General features: G+C 44.4%; 2 protein-coding genes across 3 annotated transcripts in view; one reads left to right on the top strand and one right to left on the bottom strand.

Annotated features, from left to right (window-relative positions):
- The window catches only part of LOC133515145 (uncharacterized protein C7orf57 homolog), an 86,471-nt gene that overhangs the window by 9,327 nt on the left and 56,468 nt on the right, over positions 1-20,676 (bottom strand). The window contains exon 8 of one of the 2 annotated variants that reach the window (XM_061847480.1): positions 7,514-7,567. The exons of the other annotated variant lie outside the window; for it this stretch is intronic. Within the exon in view, the coding sequence (XP_061703464.1) occupies positions 7,561-7,567 (7 nt within the window). The 3' untranslated portion in view covers positions 7,514-7,560. Of the gene's footprint in view, positions 1-7,513; positions 7,568-20,676 lie in introns of those variants that run through there. 2 annotated transcript variants of the gene reach the window in all.
- Positions 3,766-20,676, top strand: part of rgs9a (regulator of G protein signaling 9a) — a 30,074-nt gene continuing 13,163 nt past the window's right edge. The window contains exons 1-12 of the mRNA XM_061847467.1: positions 3,766-3,846; positions 4,190-4,286; positions 7,349-7,399; positions 7,518-7,624; positions 10,620-10,671; positions 10,862-10,920; positions 11,214-11,290; positions 14,220-14,301; positions 14,438-14,500; positions 19,669-19,698; positions 20,056-20,117; positions 20,260-20,373. Coding sequence (XP_061703451.1) covers positions 3,778-3,846; positions 4,190-4,286; positions 7,349-7,399; positions 7,518-7,624; positions 10,620-10,671; positions 10,862-10,920; positions 11,214-11,290; positions 14,220-14,301; positions 14,438-14,500; positions 19,669-19,698; positions 20,056-20,117; positions 20,260-20,373 — 863 coding nt within the window. The 5' untranslated portion in view covers positions 3,766-3,777. The remainder of the gene's footprint in view (positions 3,847-4,189; positions 4,287-7,348; positions 7,400-7,517; positions 7,625-10,619; positions 10,672-10,861; positions 10,921-11,213; positions 11,291-14,219; positions 14,302-14,437; positions 14,501-19,668; positions 19,699-20,055; positions 20,118-20,259; positions 20,374-20,676) is intronic.

Below are 20,676 nucleotides of genomic sequence, written 5' to 3'. Positions count from 1 at the left end.
ATAAACACTCGACCCTGCTACTGTAAAAAACGTCACTTCCTGGTTCTTCCTCTACACAAAATCCTAGAGAGACTTTCCCTGAAAAAAAAAACGATATACGGCAACATTCTGACTTGCTGTGAAAAAACGGGTCCATTCCGGATGATTATTTTTCGTTGAACCATACTAAATTTTATGTTTTAGGTGTCAGTGGCCCTTTAAATGCCTGGTCTAATTAGCATCAAATGCAGAGCAGATGTCAGATGCGGTATTGCCCAGAGCAGTGGTTTGGCCATGCATCTGGGAGGCAGCACCATTGGCTTAACCATCCCCTGACAAAGCCTTCCCCCCAAGATTCGACAGAACAACAACAACAACAACAAAACAGGGGAGAGCGGCCTGGAGGAGGGCACAAACCCCCCACCACTGTCTGTCTGGTGGCCCTCCAGGCAAACCCAAGGCGAGGTGTCTGGCCGAGCAGGTCAGGAGGTTGGTCAGGACGCAAACCACCTGGGTGGACGTCCTTGAGGGGGGACCCAAAGGCACGGCAGGAACCAGACGGGTGCAGGTGACGACTTCGAACGAAGGCCTCCCAAGACATGGTTGGGAGCCGGCGTATGCCAACGCTGGAACAGGGCCGCCGAGGTTTGGGCAAAAGGCTGCTGTGGTTGGGCGCCGCCGAGGCGTGGTCGACAGGCGGCAGTATCAGTCACACCTGAAACAGGAGCAGGAGGTGGCAGATGATTGTTCCCCGCCGAGGTGTGCTTTTGAGGAGGTCGTGGATCGGTCGCCACTGAAGCAGGAGCTCGATGATCAGTAACCACCAAGGCGTGATTGTGAGGCAGCCGTGGATCAGTCGCTGCCAAGGCATGGTCGTCAGGCGGCCGTGGATCGGTCGCCGTCGAGACAGCAACAGGAGGCAGACGAGGATTGGTCGCCATCGAAGCATGGTCATCAAGCGTCCAGGAATCGGTCGCCGTCGAGACAGCAGCAGGAGGCAGACGAGGATTGGTCGCCATCAAATCGTGGTCATCAAGCGTCCAGGAATCGCTCGCCTCTGAGGCATGGACACCAGGCGCCCGTGGATCGGTCGCCGTCAAGACAGCAGCAGGAGGCGGACGAGGCATGGACCATAATCGGCTGCGCCACGGTCACATATATACATTGAAGAAAATAAGTATTTGAACAACCTGCTATATTGCAAGTTTTCCCACTTGGAAATCATGGAGGGGTGTGAAATTTTGATTGTAGGTGCATATCCACTGTGAGAGAGACAATCTAAAAACAAAAATCCAAATCACAATGTATGATTTTTTTTTAACGATTTATTTGTGTGATAGAGCTGCAAATATGTATTTGAACACCTGAGGAAATTAATATTTATATTTGGTACAGTACCCTTTATTTGCAATTACAAAGGTCAAATGTTTCCTGTTGTAGTTCACCAAGTTTGGATACACTGCAGCACGGATTTTAGCCCACTCCTCCACACATCTTTTCTTGATCGAACAGGTTTCTGGGCTTTCAGCTCCCTCCAAAGATTTTCTATTGGGTTTAGGTCTGGAGACTGGTTAGGCCACGCCAGGACCTTAATATGCTTCTTACGGAGCCACTCCTTGGTTTTCCTGGCTGTGTGCTTCGGGTCATTGTCATGTTGAAAGACCGAGGCCACCACCCATCTTCAATGCTCTGACTGAGGGAAAGAGGTTGTTCCCCAAAATCTAACAATACAGGGCCGTGGTCATCCTCTCCTTAATACAGTGCAGTCGCCCTGTCCCATGTGCAGAAAAACACCCCAAAGCATGATGCTACCACCCCCATGGTTCAAAGTAGGGATGGTGTTCTTGGGGTGTAACACATCATTCGTCTTCCTTCAAACACGGTTAGTGGAATTATGAACAAAAAGTTCCAGTTTGGTCTCATTTGACCACAAAACCTTCTCCCATTACTCCTCTGCATCATCCAAATGGTCAGTGGCAAACTTAAGACGGGCCTTGAAATGTGATGGTTTAAGCAGGGAAAACCTCCATGTCATACATGATTTCAAACCATGACATCTTAGTGTATTACCAACAGTCACCTTGTAAACGGTGGTCCCAGCTCTTTTCAGGTCATTGACCAAGTTCTGTCATGTAGTCCTGGGCTGATTCTTCACCTTTCTAAGGATCATTGAGACCCCACGAAGTGATATATTGGATGGGGCTCCACTCCCATTGAGATTGACCTTCATGTTTAGCTTCTTCCATTTTCTAATGATTGCTCCAACGGTGGACCTTTTTTCACCAAGCTGCTTGGCAATTTCTCCGTAGCCCTTTCCAGCCATTTGGAGTTGTAGAATTTAGTCTCTGGTGTCTTTAGACAGCTCTTTGGTCTTCGCCATGTTACAAGTTTGAGTCTTAGGGATTGTATGGGGTGGACAGATGTCTTTATGCAGCTAACGTCCTCACACAGTTGCATTTGATTCAGGATAATAAATGGAGTGGAGGTGGACTTTTAAAGGCGGACTAACAGGTCTTTGAGAGTCAGAATTCTTTTTGATAGACAGGTGTTCAAATACTTATTTTCTTCACTGTATATATTGGCGGCACGGTGACTTAGCTGGAAAGCGTTGGCCTCATAGGTCTGAGGTCTCGGGTTCAATCCCGGACCCGCCTGTGTGGAGTTAGCATGTTCTCCCCGTGCCTGTGTGGGTTTTGCCGTGTACTCTGGTTTCCTCCCACATCCCAAAGACATGCAACATTAATTGGAGACTCTATATTGCCCCTCGGTGTGATTTTGAGTGTGACTGTTGTATGTTTCCATGTGCTCTGCGATTTGGCTGGCAACCAGTCCAGTTCAGGGTGTACCCTTCCTCCTGCCCTTTGATAGCTGGGATAGGCTCCAGCACTCCCGACCCTAGTGAAGAAATTTCGTCATACACACACGCACACACACACACACACACGCACACACACACACACACGCACGCACGCACGCACGCACACACACACACACGCACGCACACGCACTCACACACACAGACACGCATATATATATATATATATATATATATATATATATATATAATATATATATATATATATTATATATATATATATATATATATATATAATATTTTAATATTTTTTAAATAGTTGCTAATACTCATTCCAATTCAACAGTAATGTTAATTGAACTTGAACTTGAATTGAACTTAAACTGCACCCTTTTCACAATTGACATTGCACTGGTCTATAATGAGAACCGTGAACGTGTTAAGTCACTCTGTACAAGCTTAACACAATGTGGGATGTTAACACACTTATCTATATAGATTTTACATCTAGCACATCTAATAAGGAATAGTTCCTATCAACAGATATGTCTCTTGTTCTTTGTTCTTGTTGCTATGTTGTTCCTTGTTCTGGATGTCGTATCAGGGCAATACTGACTGCCGAAGAAAAATTCCTTGTGTGTTTTTACACACTTTACAATTAAAGCTGATTCTGATTCTAAAGTCTTTTCTTGGCATAAATCTCTATGCATCACCATCAAAAACATAACACCATCTAACATCAGGTTTCTTTGTGTCTTCATATTTCTCAGAAGAACTGTTCCAACAAGATGGAGGGATGAGTGTTAAGACTTCATGCAGCTAATTGCTGGCTAAATCCTTCCTCTCCTTCTGTCCAACAATCCCCACACAGGACGAGTGTGTTAACGTCTACTCCTTATATAGACTTCAAGAGATCATTTCAGTTTATTGTTGTGAAGTTTTTACAATAATTGTCAAGGAAGTATTTTTATTCATCAACAAATATGACAATCAGAACAGCCCGTCCAGACCGAGGACAACATTTTCGGCCACGTCTGCACTGTATCAAAAAGGTACTGTAGCTGTTTGGCGTCATTATTCAACTTATCTGCAGTACAATGCTTATTACTTGTCTAAAATATGCTCATCTAAAAGTGTTAACATTTTCATTTTGTTTCCCAGAAATACAATTACAAAAGAAACTGCGTTGATAGTGAATCACGTAATAAAATGTAAAAATGATTTAGTCTGCAATGTATTCAGTTAGGACTCAGATGTGAAATATTTTCTTGGCCGTCATGTCGAAAACAATTTCATCTCTCTCTCAAAATAAGTCTTCTCTTTTCCTTGTGAAATGCATTAGACACTGCTTTGATTTATTGTCATGATATGAATCTCTGCGGCTGCCATTTACAGTTGGATGCCATTGTGGTTGAGATGCAGGATCCAAAAAGTGGGCTTAAAGGCTCTGAACAGAAACTGAACTTCACCACCATTCCACATGTCATTGCTGGTAAGATACCAAAAGTCCAACATTAGTCTAAGACCTGATGAAACACCTCTAAATTTGAGAATACAAAAAACTAATTGTGTAATTGTTGTAGTCTTACCTCATCAACATTTCAGACAACACAAGAAAAAAAAACCCTCGAAAAATATAGACTGAAAGCACAACTAATTTAAAGAACTATTATTGGACAGCATAACCTTATAAAATGTGTGAATTAAGAGGTGGATGCCAGAGGAATTTGACGATCAAAATTTACATTTGCATTGATGTACATGGAGAGAAGTTAATAGCAGCAATGATGGGGAAAACAATTCAGAATAAATCATTAATGGGATTGTTAACTAAAATCTCAAATAAAAGATGTTTGTAAGAATACAATCAGGGCAAAAAAAAAAAAAATACATAATCCTCACCATAACAGGCACAATAACTGTACAGGCATTTGGGCAAGTAAAGCACAAAAATGTGTGGTAGATTGATCGAAGACAAAAAGTGTGAATGTTTATTTGTTTATGTGCCCTGCTTGCATTCAGTTCAAGGTTTAACCTCCCTTTCGGCCAAGGACAGCTGGGATAGGCTCCAGCATGCCCACTACACTTGTGAGGATAAGGGATACATAAAATGGATGGAAGGAGGGGAGAAAAATCTAAATCAATTTTCTTGATTGCATTCTAACAACCTGTGAGAGAACATAAGATGTCATGGCTGTCTAAGCTCCCACCACAAGCTAAATAAGGAAGCGTTCAATTGGATAAGATCTTTAAAAGCCAAACTAGTTTTTTAATCTGGTCAAAGACCGGGGTGAAAGGTTAATCTAGCCATATGTCCCATGGCCATACATTGCCATTCAAAAATGTTGGCTCTACTGCCTCCTTCAGATAAAACAATTTTCACACATAAAAGAGTAAAGCTGATTAACTATTGCCTTTCTGTATTTCTGCATTTTTTTGGATTCCAGCCATATCCGCTGAGGCAATCAAGACCAAGTACAGTGAAGAAAATAAGTATTTGAACACCCGGCTATATTGCAAGTTCTCCCACTTTGAAATCATGGAGGGGTCTGAAATTTTCATCGTAGGTGCAAGTTCAATGTAAGAGAGATAATCTAAAAAGAAAAATCCAGAAATCACAATGTTTGATTTTTAACAATTTATTCGTGTGATACAGCTGCAAATAAGTATTTGAACACCTGTCTATCAAAAAGAATTCTGACCCTCAAAGACCTGTTAGTCTGCCTTTAAAAGTCCACCTCCATTCCATGTATTATCCTGAATCAAATGCAACTGTGTGATGTCGTTAGCCGCATAAAGACATCTGTCCACCCCATACAATCAGTAAGACTCAAACTTGTAACATGGCGGAGACCAAAGAGCTGTCTAAAGACACCAGAGACAAAATTGTACAACTCCACACGGCTGGAAAGGGCTACGGAAAATTTGCCAAGCAGCTCAGCAGGTCAATCTCATTCGGAGTGGAGCCCCATGCAAGATATCACCTTGTGGGGTCTAAATGATCCTCAGAAAGGTGAGAAATCAGCCCAGGACTACACAACAGGACTTGGTCAATGACCTGAAAAGAGCTGGTACCACCGTTTCCAAGGTGACTGTTGGTAATACACTAAGATGTCATGGTTTGAAATCATGCCTGGCACGGAAGGTTCCCCTGCTTAAACCAGCTCATGTCAAGGCCCGTCTTAAATTTGCCAATGACCATTTGGATGATACAGAGGAGTCATGGGAGAAGGTTTTGTGGTCAGATGAGACCAAACTGGAACTTTTTGTTCATAATTCCACTAACCGTGTTTGGAGGAAGACGAATGATGAGTTCCATCCCAAGAACACCATCCCTACTGTGAAGCATGGGGGTGGTAGCATCATGCTTTTGGGGTGTCTTTCTGCACATGGGACAGGAGGACTGCACTGTATAAAGGAGAGGATGACCGCAGTAATGTGAGATTTTGGGGAACAACCTCTTTCCCTCAGTCAGAGATTTGAAGATGGGTCGTGGCTGGGTCTTTGAACATGACTATGACTAATAGCACACAACCAGGAAAACCATAAAAGCATAACAAGGTTCTGGCGTTGCCTAGCCGGTCTCCAGACCTAAACCCAAAAGAAAATATTTGGAGGGAGATGAAACTCCATGTTTCTCAGTGACAGCCCAGAATCTCTGATCTAGAGAAGATCTGTGTGGAGGAGTGTGCCAAAATCCCTCCTCCAGTGTGTGCAATCCTGGTGAACAACTACAGGAAATGTTTCACCCCTGTAAATTGCAAACAAATGCTACTGTACCAAATATTAACATAAGAGAGTTCAAATACTTATTTATAGAAAAATATAGAAAATCTTTGGAGGGAGCTGAAACTCCATGTTTCTCAGTGACATCCTAGAAACCTATCTGATCTAGCAAAGATCTGTGTGGAGGAATATTAACATTGGCTTCCTCAGGTGTTCAAGTACTTATTTGCAGCTGTATCACACAAATAAAACATTTACAAAACACATACATTGTGATTTTTAGATTTTTCTTTTTAGATTATCTCATCACAGTGGACATGCTTCTACGATGAAAATTTCAGACCCCTCCATGACTTCTAAGTGGGAGAACTTCCAATATAGCAGAGTGTTCAAATACTTATTTTCTTCACAGTAACTAGAGCCTATCACAGTTGAGTGGTGGTGAGAGTTGGGACAGACCCTAGACTGATCCCCACTAAATTGCAGGGCACATAGCATAGTGATCTTTCACACACATGTACTTTAGAATCTTCAATTCACCCAAGAAGTATGTTTTTGGTAACCAGAAAAAACCTCATGCAAGCACAGGAGCATAAACTCCACATAGACATTTTACAGTGAAGTGAACCATTATCTCTGACTGTGAGGCAGACGTGGTAACCACAAAATCACTATGTTGCCTCTGCTAATATGGCTCAGGTCAAATTCCACTTTAGATTTGGTTTAATTATGCATTTTATGGGTTGACTTGGTCTTGACAACAATTTGTTTCACTGTGTTCACCATATCAGTTCTTTAATATTTCAGTTATTACTTGTCTCCAAACAGGTAAAGACATCATTATGTGGATTACAAACAAGATGAAGATCACCACAGAAGGTATGTGTATTTATTAGTAAAAATATTGTAATTTGGCAATTTGTCTCCTATTTAAAAAAAAAAAGGCCACCATATCCAAGGATACCACATCTTTTCTCTTCTGCTCTTTGCCTTGTAGAAGCCCAGACCTTTGGCACCATGTTAGTGGCTTACGGTTACATCTATGCCCTGCAGAACCACAAAAAGCTGGTCATGTGTAATGACAGCAACCTTTACCGGTTTCAGGTAGAGTTATTATTGCTGTCCATTATAAATGAATGAGCAAGCATCGGTAAAAGGTCTTTGAAAATAGTTTTATGAATCAAACCAATAAAATAGAAGAAGGGCATTTTATTACTGTTGTTTGCCATTGATATCAATACTCACAGTACAGTAGTGTTCTATAGGCTAAAATTGATTGATAGTGAGGACAGTTCCAGTCCAGAAGGACCCCAATGAACCTTTGACTGTTTCTAAATGTGTTTGATGATGGTGTAGTGGTACATTCCCCACTTAGTGATGGTGTGTGAACGTAAGTCTGAATGGTTGTCTGTCTCAATGTGTGCCCTGCGATAGACTGCCGACCAGTTAAGGGTGTAGTCTGCTTTTCGCCCAAACTAAGCTGGGATAAGCTCCAATGCTCAACACCCTAAAAAAATTGAGCCCGATAGAGAATGGATTTAAATGTGTTAGTGTTTGTTGAAGTTTTGCGCTAGTTAGAACTGAAAATTCATTAGATTTCACACTTAACGTGCTACTGATGCAAACATTTAAAATTAATTTTCACATTTGAGCTAAATAAATCAAAATGTCCTGTCTCAAAATAAACTGCAGTGTTTCAGGGTCAAAAGGAAAGGGGAAACAATAAAAGAAGGGAAACGATGTGGTCTTTACCCGATGCTCGGGAGAGGATATTCATTCACTGGTTGAGGTATGTTCACATACTTTTAATACGATACGGCTCACCGTATCCCCTCCTTGATCCATCACCTCATCATGATGGAGGGGTTTGTGTGTCCCGACGATCCTAGGAGCTAAGTTGTCTGGAGCTTCATGCCCCTGGTAGGGTCACCCTTGCCAAACTGGGACTAGGCGAGGGACCAGACAAACCGTGGCCAAAAGACCTTCATGATGGTAAACAGAAACGGATTCAGATTTCCTTGCCCAGACACAGGTCAGCTGGGACACCTTCCAGAGCCAGGCTCGGAGATTGGCTCAAAGGCAAGCGCCTGGTGGTACCCATAAGGCTCGGGCGGGCACAATCCAAAAGGTAACCATTTCTATAGACTCACCACCTGTGAGAGTGGGTTCTCTGAGGCGGGCTCTTCTATCTCTAGGGTTGAGATCACCAAGGTGGTTAAAATGACCTTTGGTGGCAGGGCCTTGCGGGTAGATGAGATTCGCCCGGAGTTCCGAAAAGCTCTGGATGTTGCGGGGCTTTCCTGGTTGAGATGCGTTTGCAACACTGCGTGGAGCTTGGGGAGAGTGCCTCTGGATTGGCAGACTGGGGTGGTTGTCCCCCTTTTTAACAAGGGGGACCAGAGGGTGTGTTCAAACTACAGGGGGATCACACTTCTCAGCCTCCCTGGTAAGGTCTATTCAGGGGTGCTGGAGAGGAGGGTCCGTAGGAAAGTCGAATATCAGATTCAGGAGCAATGTGGTTTTTGTCCTGGCCGTGGAACAGTGGACCAGCTCTACACCTTCAGCAGGGTCCTCGAGGATGCACTGAAGTTTGCCCAACTTGTCTACATGCGTTTTGTGGACTTGGAGAAGGTGTTCGGGCCCTGGGGAGTCCTGTGGGGGGTTCTTTAGGAGTATGGGGTACTGAACCCCCTGATACGGGCTGTTTGGTGCCTATCCGGCCAGTGTCAGAGTTTGTTCTGTATTGCCGGTAGTAAGTATGACTTGTTTCCGGTGAGTGTTGGACTCCGCCAAGGCTTCCCTTTGTCACTGATTTTGTTCATAACTTTTATGCACAGAATCTCTAGGCGCAGCCAAAGTGTGAGGGGAGTTCCGTTTGGTGGCCGCAGCATTGCATCTCTGGTCTTTGCAAATAATGTAGTTCTGTTGGTTTCTTCAAGCCATGATCTCCAAAACTCATTGGAGCAGTTCAAAGCCAAGTGTGAAGCGGCTGGGATGAGAATCAGCACCTCCAAATCTGAGACCATGGTCCTCAGTCAGAAAAGGGTGGCGTGCCCTCTCCGGGTTGGGGATGAGATTCTGCCTCAAGTCGGGGAGTTCAAATAACTAGGGGTCTTTTTCATGAGCGAGGGAAGAATGGAGCGGGAGTTTTACAGGCGGATTGGTGCAGCATCTCCAGTGATGTGGACTTTGTATCAGTCCGTTGTGGTAAAAACGGAGCTAAGTCACAAGCCGAAGCTCTTAATTTACCAGTTGATCTACATTCCTGCCCTCACCTATGGCCATGAGATCTGGGTTGTGACTGAAAGAACAAGATCCGGGATACAAGCAGCCGAAACGAGTATCCTCCACAGGCTCTCCCTTAGAGATAGGGTAAGAAGCTCGGTCATCCGGGAGGGGGCTCAGTCTCGAGCCGCTGCTCCTCTGCATTGAGAGGAGCCAGATGGGGTGGCTGGGGCATCTGATTCGGATACCTCCTGGACACCACTCTAGTGAAGTGAACCGGGCATTTCCCACTGGAAAGAGACCCTGGGTATGACCCAGGACACACTGGAGAGACATTGTCTCTTGGCTGGCTGGGGAACACCTCAGGATCCCTCCGAAAGAGCTCGATAAATTGGTAAAGTGACTGCCCCCGCGACCCGGCGGGGAAAAGCAGTAGATGATGGATGGATGGTTCACAAGTAGACAACAGAACTTTCTGTAACCTAGCAAGCTGGTGCTAGATCTAACAGATGTCGGTCTACATACCAGCGTTCTCCTGAATCAGGCTCTAAAGTAATTGAAATACAATAATTTCATTACACAAGGTTAGAACCTGTGATTTGTGGTTTGACCTAGTTGAAAACTTAAAACTCATGCCAGTGGCAAATCCTTGAATGCCCCATATAGTTGTCATTAATCGTTTGCATTTTATCCAAAATCTGATAAAATACTTTTGAAGATACTCAGTACGAACTACAGAAGTAAATACAGTAAATGAATAAGTCCTTTAAATAGATAAATCATTTTAGATGAACCGTTTGTTTAAAAAATGTGCACTCAAACTTAAAATGTTAGCGCATGCATTAGCTGTAACATATCCCTTTAACTTTTTTAGACTCCATACTTCTGGCCTACGCAGAAATGGGTTGCAGATGACACGGACTACGGTGGGTGCGCTATGTACTTTATGTTGAAGTAGCAGGTCATTTAGGGCCTTGACTTAAATTACCAAAATCAAATGTGAATTATATTTTCATGGCAGGGATGTAATTACTTAGCAAAATTTGTCCATCTTATGAAATGTCTATTGTTTAGAATAATATTTTAAAAAATTGAAATATTTTCTGTTTTTTCTAGCCATTTACCTAGCAAAAAGAAACATTCGCAAGAAAGGCATGATGGAACCCTATGAGCAGGTAACAGTGTAGAAAGCAACGTCCTTATTTTTGACATAAGGTAGTATTTGATAAACATTTTGTCTTTCCAATATATTTATGGTAAGTCATGAGGTTTTGTGAGTTGATTGTTTTTATGTGGCTTGTATATGTGCAGTGGATTAAAGTAATTACAAAGTGGGCAGATTTGAGAAGGAACGACAGTACCAATAATTGTTGCAAATAAGGAAGCTTCTTGTCTGATTTTACACTTTTAATGTAATGGTTGACTACAGGGGTAACTTTTAAACTTCCTACTTTTATTTTCAAATCAGGCGCAGTACAACCACCTGCATAAATGGTTATACCACAAGTGGGACTTTATCGTGATGCAGGCCACTGAGCAGTACAAGTATGTGATGCCATCATTCTATTGAAGTGATTTCCGGATTGAACAAGTATAGTGGTTAACAGGTTTGGTGTGGTTTATGAATGTTAACTCAGATTTCCCAAATTTGCAGTTCTAGAGCGGGGATCGGGGTGAGGGTGGGCAATTACTTTTTCACAGAGGGTCACAACGTTTTTTTGGTTCCTTGATAAATTGAATTGTCATTTGAAAAATCCATTTTGTATTTCCTTGGGTTGTCTCAAGAGTGAAACTGGTTTCATGATTTGAAACCTTGGTGTGATAAATATGCAAAAAAAAAAAAAATCAGGAGGGGGCAGATACCCTTTCATGGCTCTATATATACAACCATCCATTCATTTTCTGAGCTGCTTAATCCCCACGAGGATCATGGGAGTGCAATCTCAGTTGTCAATGGGCAGGAGTCAGGCTACACCCTGAACTGTTTGCCAGCAAATTGCAGGGCACATGTAGACAGACAACAGTCGCACTCACAATCACACCCAGGGCAATATAGAGTAGACAATTACTGCATGTTTTGGGGATGTGGGAGGAAACCGGAGTGCCTGGAGAAAACCCATGGAGACATGGGGAGAAGATGCGAAATCCACACAGGTGATGCTGGGATTTGAACCCCAGTCCTCAGAACTGTGAATCCAATGCTCTCGCTCTCGTTTTCTCTCTCTCTTGCGCTCTCTCTCTCTCTCTCTCTCTCTCTCTCTTTCTCTTTCTCCATATATTTCTTTCTTTCTTTTCCTTTCGGCTTGTCCCGTTACGTTCGGGGTCGCCACAATGTGTCATCTTTTTCCATCCAAGCCTATCTCGTGCATCCTCCTCTTGAACACCCACTGTCCTCATGTCATCACTCACAACATCCATCAACCTTTTCTTTGGTCTTCCTCTCGCTCTTTTTCCTGGCAGCTCCATCCTCAGCACCCTTCTACCAACATATTCACTCTCTGTTCTCTGAACATGTCCAAACCATCTAAGTCTACTCTCTCGAACTTTGTCTCCAAAACATCCAATTTTGGCTGTTCCTCTAAAGAGCTCATTTCTAATCCTATCCAACCTACTCACTCCAAGCGAGAACCTCAACAATTTCTGCTACCTCCAGTTCTGCTTGCTGTTGTTTCTTCAGTGCCACCGTCTCTAATCTGTACATCATGGCCGGCCTCACCGCTGTTTTATAAAATTTCCCCTTAGCGGAGACTCTTCTGTCACATAGAACACCAGACACCTTCTGCCAACTGTTCCTCCCCGCTTGGAGCCGTTTCTTCACTTCTTTACCACACTCTCCATTGCTCTGTATTGTTGACCCCAAGTATTTGAAGTCGTCCACCCTCGCTATCTCTTCTCCCTGGAGCTTCACTCCTCCTCCTCCGCCCCTCACATTCATGCAATAATGCATCTGTTGTACTCTTTCTTGGCATGAAACCACACTATTCATCGCAGATACTTACTTCTGTCCTGAGTCGAGCCTCCACTACTATTTCCCATAACTTCATTGTGTGGCTCATCATATTTATTCCTCTATAGTATCCATAGCTCTGAAAATCGCCTTTGTTCTTAAAAATGGGGAGTAGCACACTTTTCCACCATTCTTCTGGTATCTTCTCTCCTGCTAGTATTCTATTGAATAAGTTGGTCAAAAACTCCACAGCCACCTCTCCAAATTGCTTCCATACATCCACTGGTATGTCATCAGGACCAACAGTCTTTCCATTTTTCTTTCGGTTCATTGCCTTTCTAACTTCCCCCTTACTAATCATTGCCACTTCCTAGTCATTCATGCTTGCCTCTTCAAATCTACCTTCTCTCACATTTGCTTCATTCATTAACTTCTCAAAGTATTCTTTCCATCGACTTAGCACACTACTGGCACCAGTCAACATATTTTCATCGCTGTCCTTGGTCACCTTTACTTGCTCCACATCCTTCCCATCTCTCTCACTCTGTCTGGCCAACTTGTCGAGATCCTTTTCTCCCTCTTTCATATCCAACCTGCTGTACATGTCGTCATATGCCTCTCGTTTACCCTTCGCCACCTCTACCTTTACCCTACGTCACATCTCAGTGTATTCCTTCCGCCTCTCCTCAGTCCTCTCCATGTCGCACTTCTTCGCTAATATCTTATTCTTGGATGACCTCCTGCTTTTTGGGGTTCCACCACCAAGTCTCCTTCTCCCCTTTCCTACCAGAAGGCGCCCCAAGTACTCTCCTGCCTGCCTTTCTGCTTACCTTGGCAGTAGTAGTCCAGTCTTTTGAGAGCTCCTCCTGTCCATTAAGAGCCTGTTTCACCTCTTTCTGAAAGGCAACACGACATTCTTCCTTTATAAACATCCACCACCTGATTCTCTGCTCTACCTTTGTCTTCTTAATCTTCCTACCCGCTACCAGAGTCATCCTACACACCAACATCCTATGCTGTCGAGCTACACTTGCTCTGACCACAACCTTACAATCAGTAACCTCCTTCAGATTACATTCTCTGCACAAAATATAGTTCACCTGCGTGCTCCTACCTCTGCTCTTCTAGGTTACTCTATGTTCCTGTCTCTTCTGGAAATAAGTGTTCACCACTGCCAATTGCATCCTTTTTGCAGAGTTCACCATCATCCGACCCACAAAGTTCCTTTGCTGAATGCCCATCACTTCTTCATCGCCCCTGTTTCCTTCGCCAACATGTCCATTGAAATCTGCACTAATCACAACTTTCTCTCTCTGGGATGCTCAGGACGACTTCATCTATTTCCTTCCAAAATTACTCTTTCAACTCAAGGTCACATCCTACTTGTGGGGCATAGCTGCATCTCTCTCTCTCTCTCTCTCCTCTCTCTCTCTCTCTCTCTCTCTCTCTTTCTATCTATCTATCTATCTATATTTATATATATATATGTATAATAACACTGTTACCAATTTCTTCTATATGTGTTAGAGCTAGTAGGGAAAGAAAGAAGCCAGATCGTGTGGTGTTTGATTGCCAGGAGAGAGCTTACTGGATTGTGAATAGGCCACCGGTATGTGTCTTCCTATGTGTTTTGAATACAAATACATTATGTTCCCGAGTGTTTTGAATATAAATACACTATGAGTGACATGCCATGTTTGAAAATGTACTATTTCTATAACAGTGTGTTTCTTGTACGTGTCCAGCGTCGTACTCATAGTGCTTTGGATAATGGTCCGGACCGCCTTATTGATCCCAACACAGAAGAGGTAACAGGTCAGTCCTCCCTCCCTCCCTCCCTCCCTCCCTCCCTCCCTCCCTCCCTCCCCTCCCTCCCTCCCTCCCTCCCTCCCTCACTCACTCACTCACTCACTCACTCACTCACTCACTCACTCACTCACTCACTCACTCACTCACTCACTCACTCACTCACTCTTTTGTGTTTTTTTTCTTTTCTGAAGTACGAAAGGTACAGAAATGTTTTTGCATTATTCACAGGAAGAGCACACTTGCATCTTACGTATCCCAATTCTATGTTTCTTCTGGCTCCTGCATTGGGCCCTGTTGATGGGTGGGCCTCCCATGCTCTTCTGGGGTTGTATGGGTCTATGGAAAGGGGAGGATGAGGGGCTCACTGGATTTTGGGGAGCTCACTGGATGGGGGGCGGTGGTCCCAATGGCCACCCCTGCTCTAAAGAATGTGTGTGTATACCCGGGGTGCCCAACCAGGCGGAAATGAAGAGCCACATTTTTTTACTATGTTGTTACACATCAAACATCCAAAGAGCCATATAATACACATGGATATCATTCCCTCCACACACACTTACTTTTGTTAAGCCAAATTTATTGTGACTGTCACACACCAACGTGACTCCTACAGAGTACCAAGAAGAATCAGTAATTTAAAAAAAAAAAGTGTGGTCTTACTCACACAGACAAACTACTAGTTCAACCAAGTCTCGTCTTATATGGCACAATTCACATCTAATGTGAAGCTAAAATATTCACTTGATGGAGGTCTGAGTGGAACTATGAATCAGTCGCCATGGTAATGCTTGATATTGTCATGATCCCACCGGTCCAGCCCTGGCTGCGCGGGTTCCCGCGCGGTCGCGCTGAATGGGAGGCACACACCTGCTCCTTGTGCTGGCTGATTGGCCCCGGTGTATATAGGACCATGGGAACGACTGGTCCGGGCCAGATTGTTTCGGTTCATGCCCCGTTGCAGCACTCCCGCATCTCTGATCGTTTTCCCGTATGTACCGACCTCCGCCTATTCTTCAACTGACCCTGCCTGCTTTGATCGACCTCCCATGTACCGACTCCTGCCTGCCCACGAACCTGCTCTCCACGCCCAACGTCCTGACTACCGCTGCTGCACCTGACTGCCTGCCCGATACCCGACCGTGGAACAATAAATGTTTTTCCCGAATTACGCCTCCGTCTCCCGACTCCTACATTTGGGTCCTACCTTTGTCTCGATGGGTCGTGACAGAACGATCTGGCCGAAACAGGACCCAGCAGGAAAGACCCGGCCCAGGACCGACGCAAGGCAGACCGACTGCTGGAAGACCAACGCTGTCCGATCCGGGTAGGCTCCATGACGTTCTCCGCTTCCGTGTCACACCCTCCGCAGGCAAGCTAATACGTCCCGACCACGACCTGTCCAGCACCTCACATTCTGTTGGACTCTGATTTTTCAGTCTACGAGGAGGACCGTGATGTATATGACCGGCTGCCTGACTACCCACTCTGATTATTTCGACAATGAATCTCTTCGCCCAATCTTTAATCCCAGTCAGTTTGTGTCACCTCCCCGCGTTTCCAGCTCCCGAGCGTTTTCGCCCGGTAGTTTCCGAGTCCTCCAACCTGTTTGAGGGAACTCCCCTGGCCATCTACCCCGGATCTCCGCGTGGCGGCCAGAGGAGCCGCCCAGGCCGGGCGCTCCCTTGTGCCTCCCGCTGCGCCGCAACAAAAACGCCGTCCTCGTCCACCTACTCCTCAACGGTTAAACCGTCAGACCTGCAGCTGGTGGCGAAGCTTCCAGCCCAGAGGGAGGAGGGGTCGCCAAATCATGAGGTGTTCTGCCACGAAATGCGGGCGGAGATAGAGTGGCAGAGCGCCGAAGTGACGGCTCTCACGGCCCAGGTCCGGCAAGGATTGAAGAACCAGCCGAGCTACGGTGACATCACGATTACAACGGATCTGCTGCCGAGACACTCCCACGTTGCAGTGGGAACAGATCCGCCACCTTGCCACATCCACGTTGCAGTTTCGACGGACTCGTTACTATCTTGTGCTCACACGGCAGTGGCAACGGATCCACTACCAAGCAAGGCTCATGTCGCTGTCGCAACAGATCCGCTGCCGAGACACGCCCACGTTGCAGTTTTGATGGACTCGTTACTGACTGACGCTCACGCGGCGGTGGCCACTGATCTGCAGCTGAGCAGAGCTCACGTGGCAGTGGAGAGCAACTCACGTTGCTGTCCAGGAGGTGGCGACATCTCCGCAGCCGCTTCTCGTCCGTGTCCAGGAGTACCGATGGCGACCGGTCCGCGGCCGCTCCACGCTCTTGCTTTGTCGGCGACCGGTCCGCGGTCACCACCTGTTCCTGCTCCGATGGCAACTGGCACGCCCATACGTTCCTGTCCAGCAGGAGGTGGCGATGGTTGCGCCACCGCCTTCTCACGTTCTCGTCCAGGAGGAGGTGGTGATGGCGCCGCCGCCTCACATTGCTGTCCAGGAGATGGTGCCGGTTCCCCACCCGCCTCACGTTGCCGTCCAGGAGGAGGTGGTGATGCCGCCGCCGCCTCACGTTGCTGTCCAGGAGGAGGTGGTGATGCCGCCGCCGCCTCACGTTGCTGTCCAGGAGGTGGCGACGGCGACTGGTCCACGGCCATCCCACGCCCGTCTCGACAGCGACAGGAGCTGGGGAGTTCTGATAAGCCACCCCAGAGCTGGAGGGTCCTCGGGATTGCTGTGACGGTGATTGTGGCGGTCATGGCTTTGGTTCTTCTCTCCGCCGTCCTCCTCCCTCCGGATGATTCCTGACCTCTTCGTGATCGGACTTCGGCGGCGAATGATCTCTGGCCTGCCTTGTGACAGAGCCTCGGCAGCAACCGATCCACGGCTGCCTCCTGACCAATCCTTGGTAAAACCAATCCCTGGTCGTCTCACAACCACGGCGTGGGAGGTCCTTGTCCGGAGCAGTGGCTTGCCTTGGTCTGGTTCCTGCTTCCCCGTTTGGTTCCTCACCGAGGTCGTCCACCCGAATCGCCCCATGGGGATCCTGGTGCTTGGCGTCCGGGTCGTCCTCCTGACCTGTCCACCCGAACGCCTCGCGTTTGGTGGCCTGGATGGTCACCAGACTGGGGTTGGATCTCCCGTGTACCGACTCCTGCCTGCCCACGGACCTGCTCTCCACGCCCGGCGTCCTGACTACCGCTGCTGCACCTGACTGCCTGCCCGATCCCTGACCGTGGAACAATAAAGGTTTTTCCCGAATTACGCCTCCGTCTCCCGACTCCCGCATTTGGGACCTACCTCCGTCTTGATGGGTCGTGACAGATATTCTCTGTTCAACAGTGTGGAGAACAGTTGAAGGTCTGAGACCATTTGTTTAAGATTTTTGCTTTCAGGACTCACTCACAAGATTTCAGTGACATCGCTCAGATATTTATTAATAAATTACCTTCAATGTATGGCTTTTTGGCCCTTCCAATGTCCAAATCACTTGATACGATGCAAGCATTCATCTCTGGATGCTCCTTTTTTTTTTTTTTTTTTTTTAATTGCATCTGCTTTTCTGTGTGATTTTTCAAAGCGACGAACTTGTAACAGGGAAGTTTAGTCCCTTTTGGAAATTCCAAGTCAATGTTAGCGTGAAGTGAGCTCAAGTAAAGATTTGAAGCTGTGAAATGCGAGAGATGTCTGAAACAAAAGGTAGAGTGGCTGGCGGTTGCGCTCACTCCCGCTCTGGTAATAATGTCCTGTGTTCATCAACTTATTTTCATTCAACTATGGATTTTTGCTTGGCATTTTGAGAGCAAAATGGACAAATTATTTTCTAGAAAGATCACCATATGACAGGGAAACTCGAGCTATTTTCATTTAATGCACATCCCGGTTTTGTGAAAATACCATGCTAACTCTTTCTTCTCTTGTTGCACAGCTGAGCTGTGTGGCGGGAACAGTAAAGCCACTTTGCCCCGGTCGCGTTATGCTTTTTTTCCCTTCTCACCTTCCTGCTGCACACACTACGGAGTCCCGCATTGCTTTTTTCTTTTGTTCCATTAACCGTACCTCTAATTGCAAATTTTTTTTTTACGTTACGTACTTTCTGTGCAAATAAAAAAGTTTGTCTCCCCCTCATTATTGCTTGTTTCAAGTTATTCTGTACTTTTGTTAATAAAAAAAGGTTTACAAGGCTGGGGGCCGAGTCGCTACAGATATGGCAATGCACTCCCAGCCTAGCGTACCCTACTAGGCTAAAGCATACATTTTAAGCAAAAAATAAAAATTTATTAAATAATTTAATTGTATAAAGTATTTTAACTATACATGTATCTCTACTCTGCAGTTTATTATCAGGAAAAGCTAAAAAAAAAAACGCTTGAAAAAACGTTTTAGGCTTGGAACGCATTATTCATTTTCCATTCATTGTAATGGGAAAACGTGCATTGGTTTTTGAACGTTTTGGTTTTCAACCAGCCTTCTGTAACAGATTGTGTTCGAAAACCAAGGCACCACTGTATATATATATATATATATATATATATATATATATATATATATATATATATATATATATATATACACATATTCTTGATACATTCTTTAGGGTTGGGGTGGCCAAAGTGACCACTGTACCCATCCAGTATATATATATATATATGTAAATGGTGATCACAGAAATTGCACAATGTTTGAAGAAAGAAGTTAAAAACTTTGACTTAATAAAACATGGTACACGTTTTTGAGAGAAATAACATCCACTTCAATCGGACATTTATAATTAATTTTCCCAAGCCACGCATAGCCGCAACATAAGGATGAAAATCTGAACCACCCTAAATTGAGACAAGTAGAGACGAAGAATTATTTAAAACCTACACGTTTTCTGCTGACACCAATTTATTCACTTTGTTTTGTCCCTCTTCTCTTTCAGATTTCTTTCCATACTGATGATGAATGCGACAATCTTCTGTGTTAAACTACAATCATATGAATTCCATCTATGTACAATACCAGTCCACAAAGCGAAAATGCAGCTACTAAAATTCCCATACTTTTCATTTGTCTAGAAATTATAGTAGTTTAATGAATTATAACAATATTTGTAATTGCCCAACAGCCTGTGATTGATCAGCTTGTTGTCTATGGACCAATTCATTTTTTCCTTTCTTATATAACAAATGTCTTTGGCTTTCAGAAAATCTCATTTGACCAATACAGACGCATGGTAAGTATTGAGTTGTCTGTGTGAATAACATTTGCTCTTAGTGTGTGTGTGTGTGTGGTTAAATAATGCTTGCTGTTATATTCTATCTTGAGAGAGGATTAGGGATTTTTTAAAAATTATATCAAGATGACCTCGGACAGAAAAAAATCAACAGACCAAACAATTAAAAAAGTTAAATTTCAAAGCAAAATCATTGATCCTGTTATTGAAATGGTTCACAATTGTGTTGAATTTGAGTGTCTGTTGTGCTGTACTCCAGAATTATGCTTGCAGAAAATGAACTCCCTTGTATACTTGAATTTTGTGTCTGTAAATGACACTATAATTTTTTTTACGTTTTAATGTATTTTTTTCTAGAACATGTTCTACCAACAAGCCATCATGAGGTCCAAAGTAAAATCTAGTGTGTCACTTGGAGCGTAAGTTCTTGTAGAATTAATTATATTGGAGGTTTCACTTCTAATAATGCCTTTCCAAAAATGATCCCCATCCAAGTTTTAGTTACATGCCAAACCACATCATCTTCTGTAAATAAATCTCATAGTAATTGTGTGTCCACAGACTGGTCAAGTACATCACAACCTACAAAAACCATGATCCCTTTCTGGCACCCTGCTTACCCAGCAACCCCTGGCAGACAGACAATGACTCATACTGGACTCTAAATATGAGAAGGTGAGCATATTCGTGTATGATACACACAACATTCTATGTAATAAAAAAAAGCACATAAAATTTCCTCTCCAGCAGAGATTAAAATCCTTTTTTTGGGAGTAAGGCCTTTGCTAGAGAGCAGCTTTATTTGTATGAATATATTTTCAATGTCCCCAGAAATATAATGTTAAAATAATATATCACAAATAATATAAATGATAATATGATATAATGATAATTCACTTTCAATAATGTGGAATTTTAGTCATGGTTCCCCTTCCCACTGGTCTGCCATACGAAACTCATCTGTACAAATGTGCATAA

This window comes from Syngnathoides biaculeatus, chromosome 16 (genome assembly GCF_019802595.1).
Source record: "Syngnathoides biaculeatus isolate LvHL_M chromosome 16, ASM1980259v1, whole genome shotgun sequence".
Lineage (NCBI taxonomy): Eukaryota > Metazoa > Chordata > Actinopteri > Syngnathiformes > Syngnathidae > Syngnathoides > Syngnathoides biaculeatus.
This window is presented reverse-complemented; position numbering and strand designations above follow the sequence as displayed.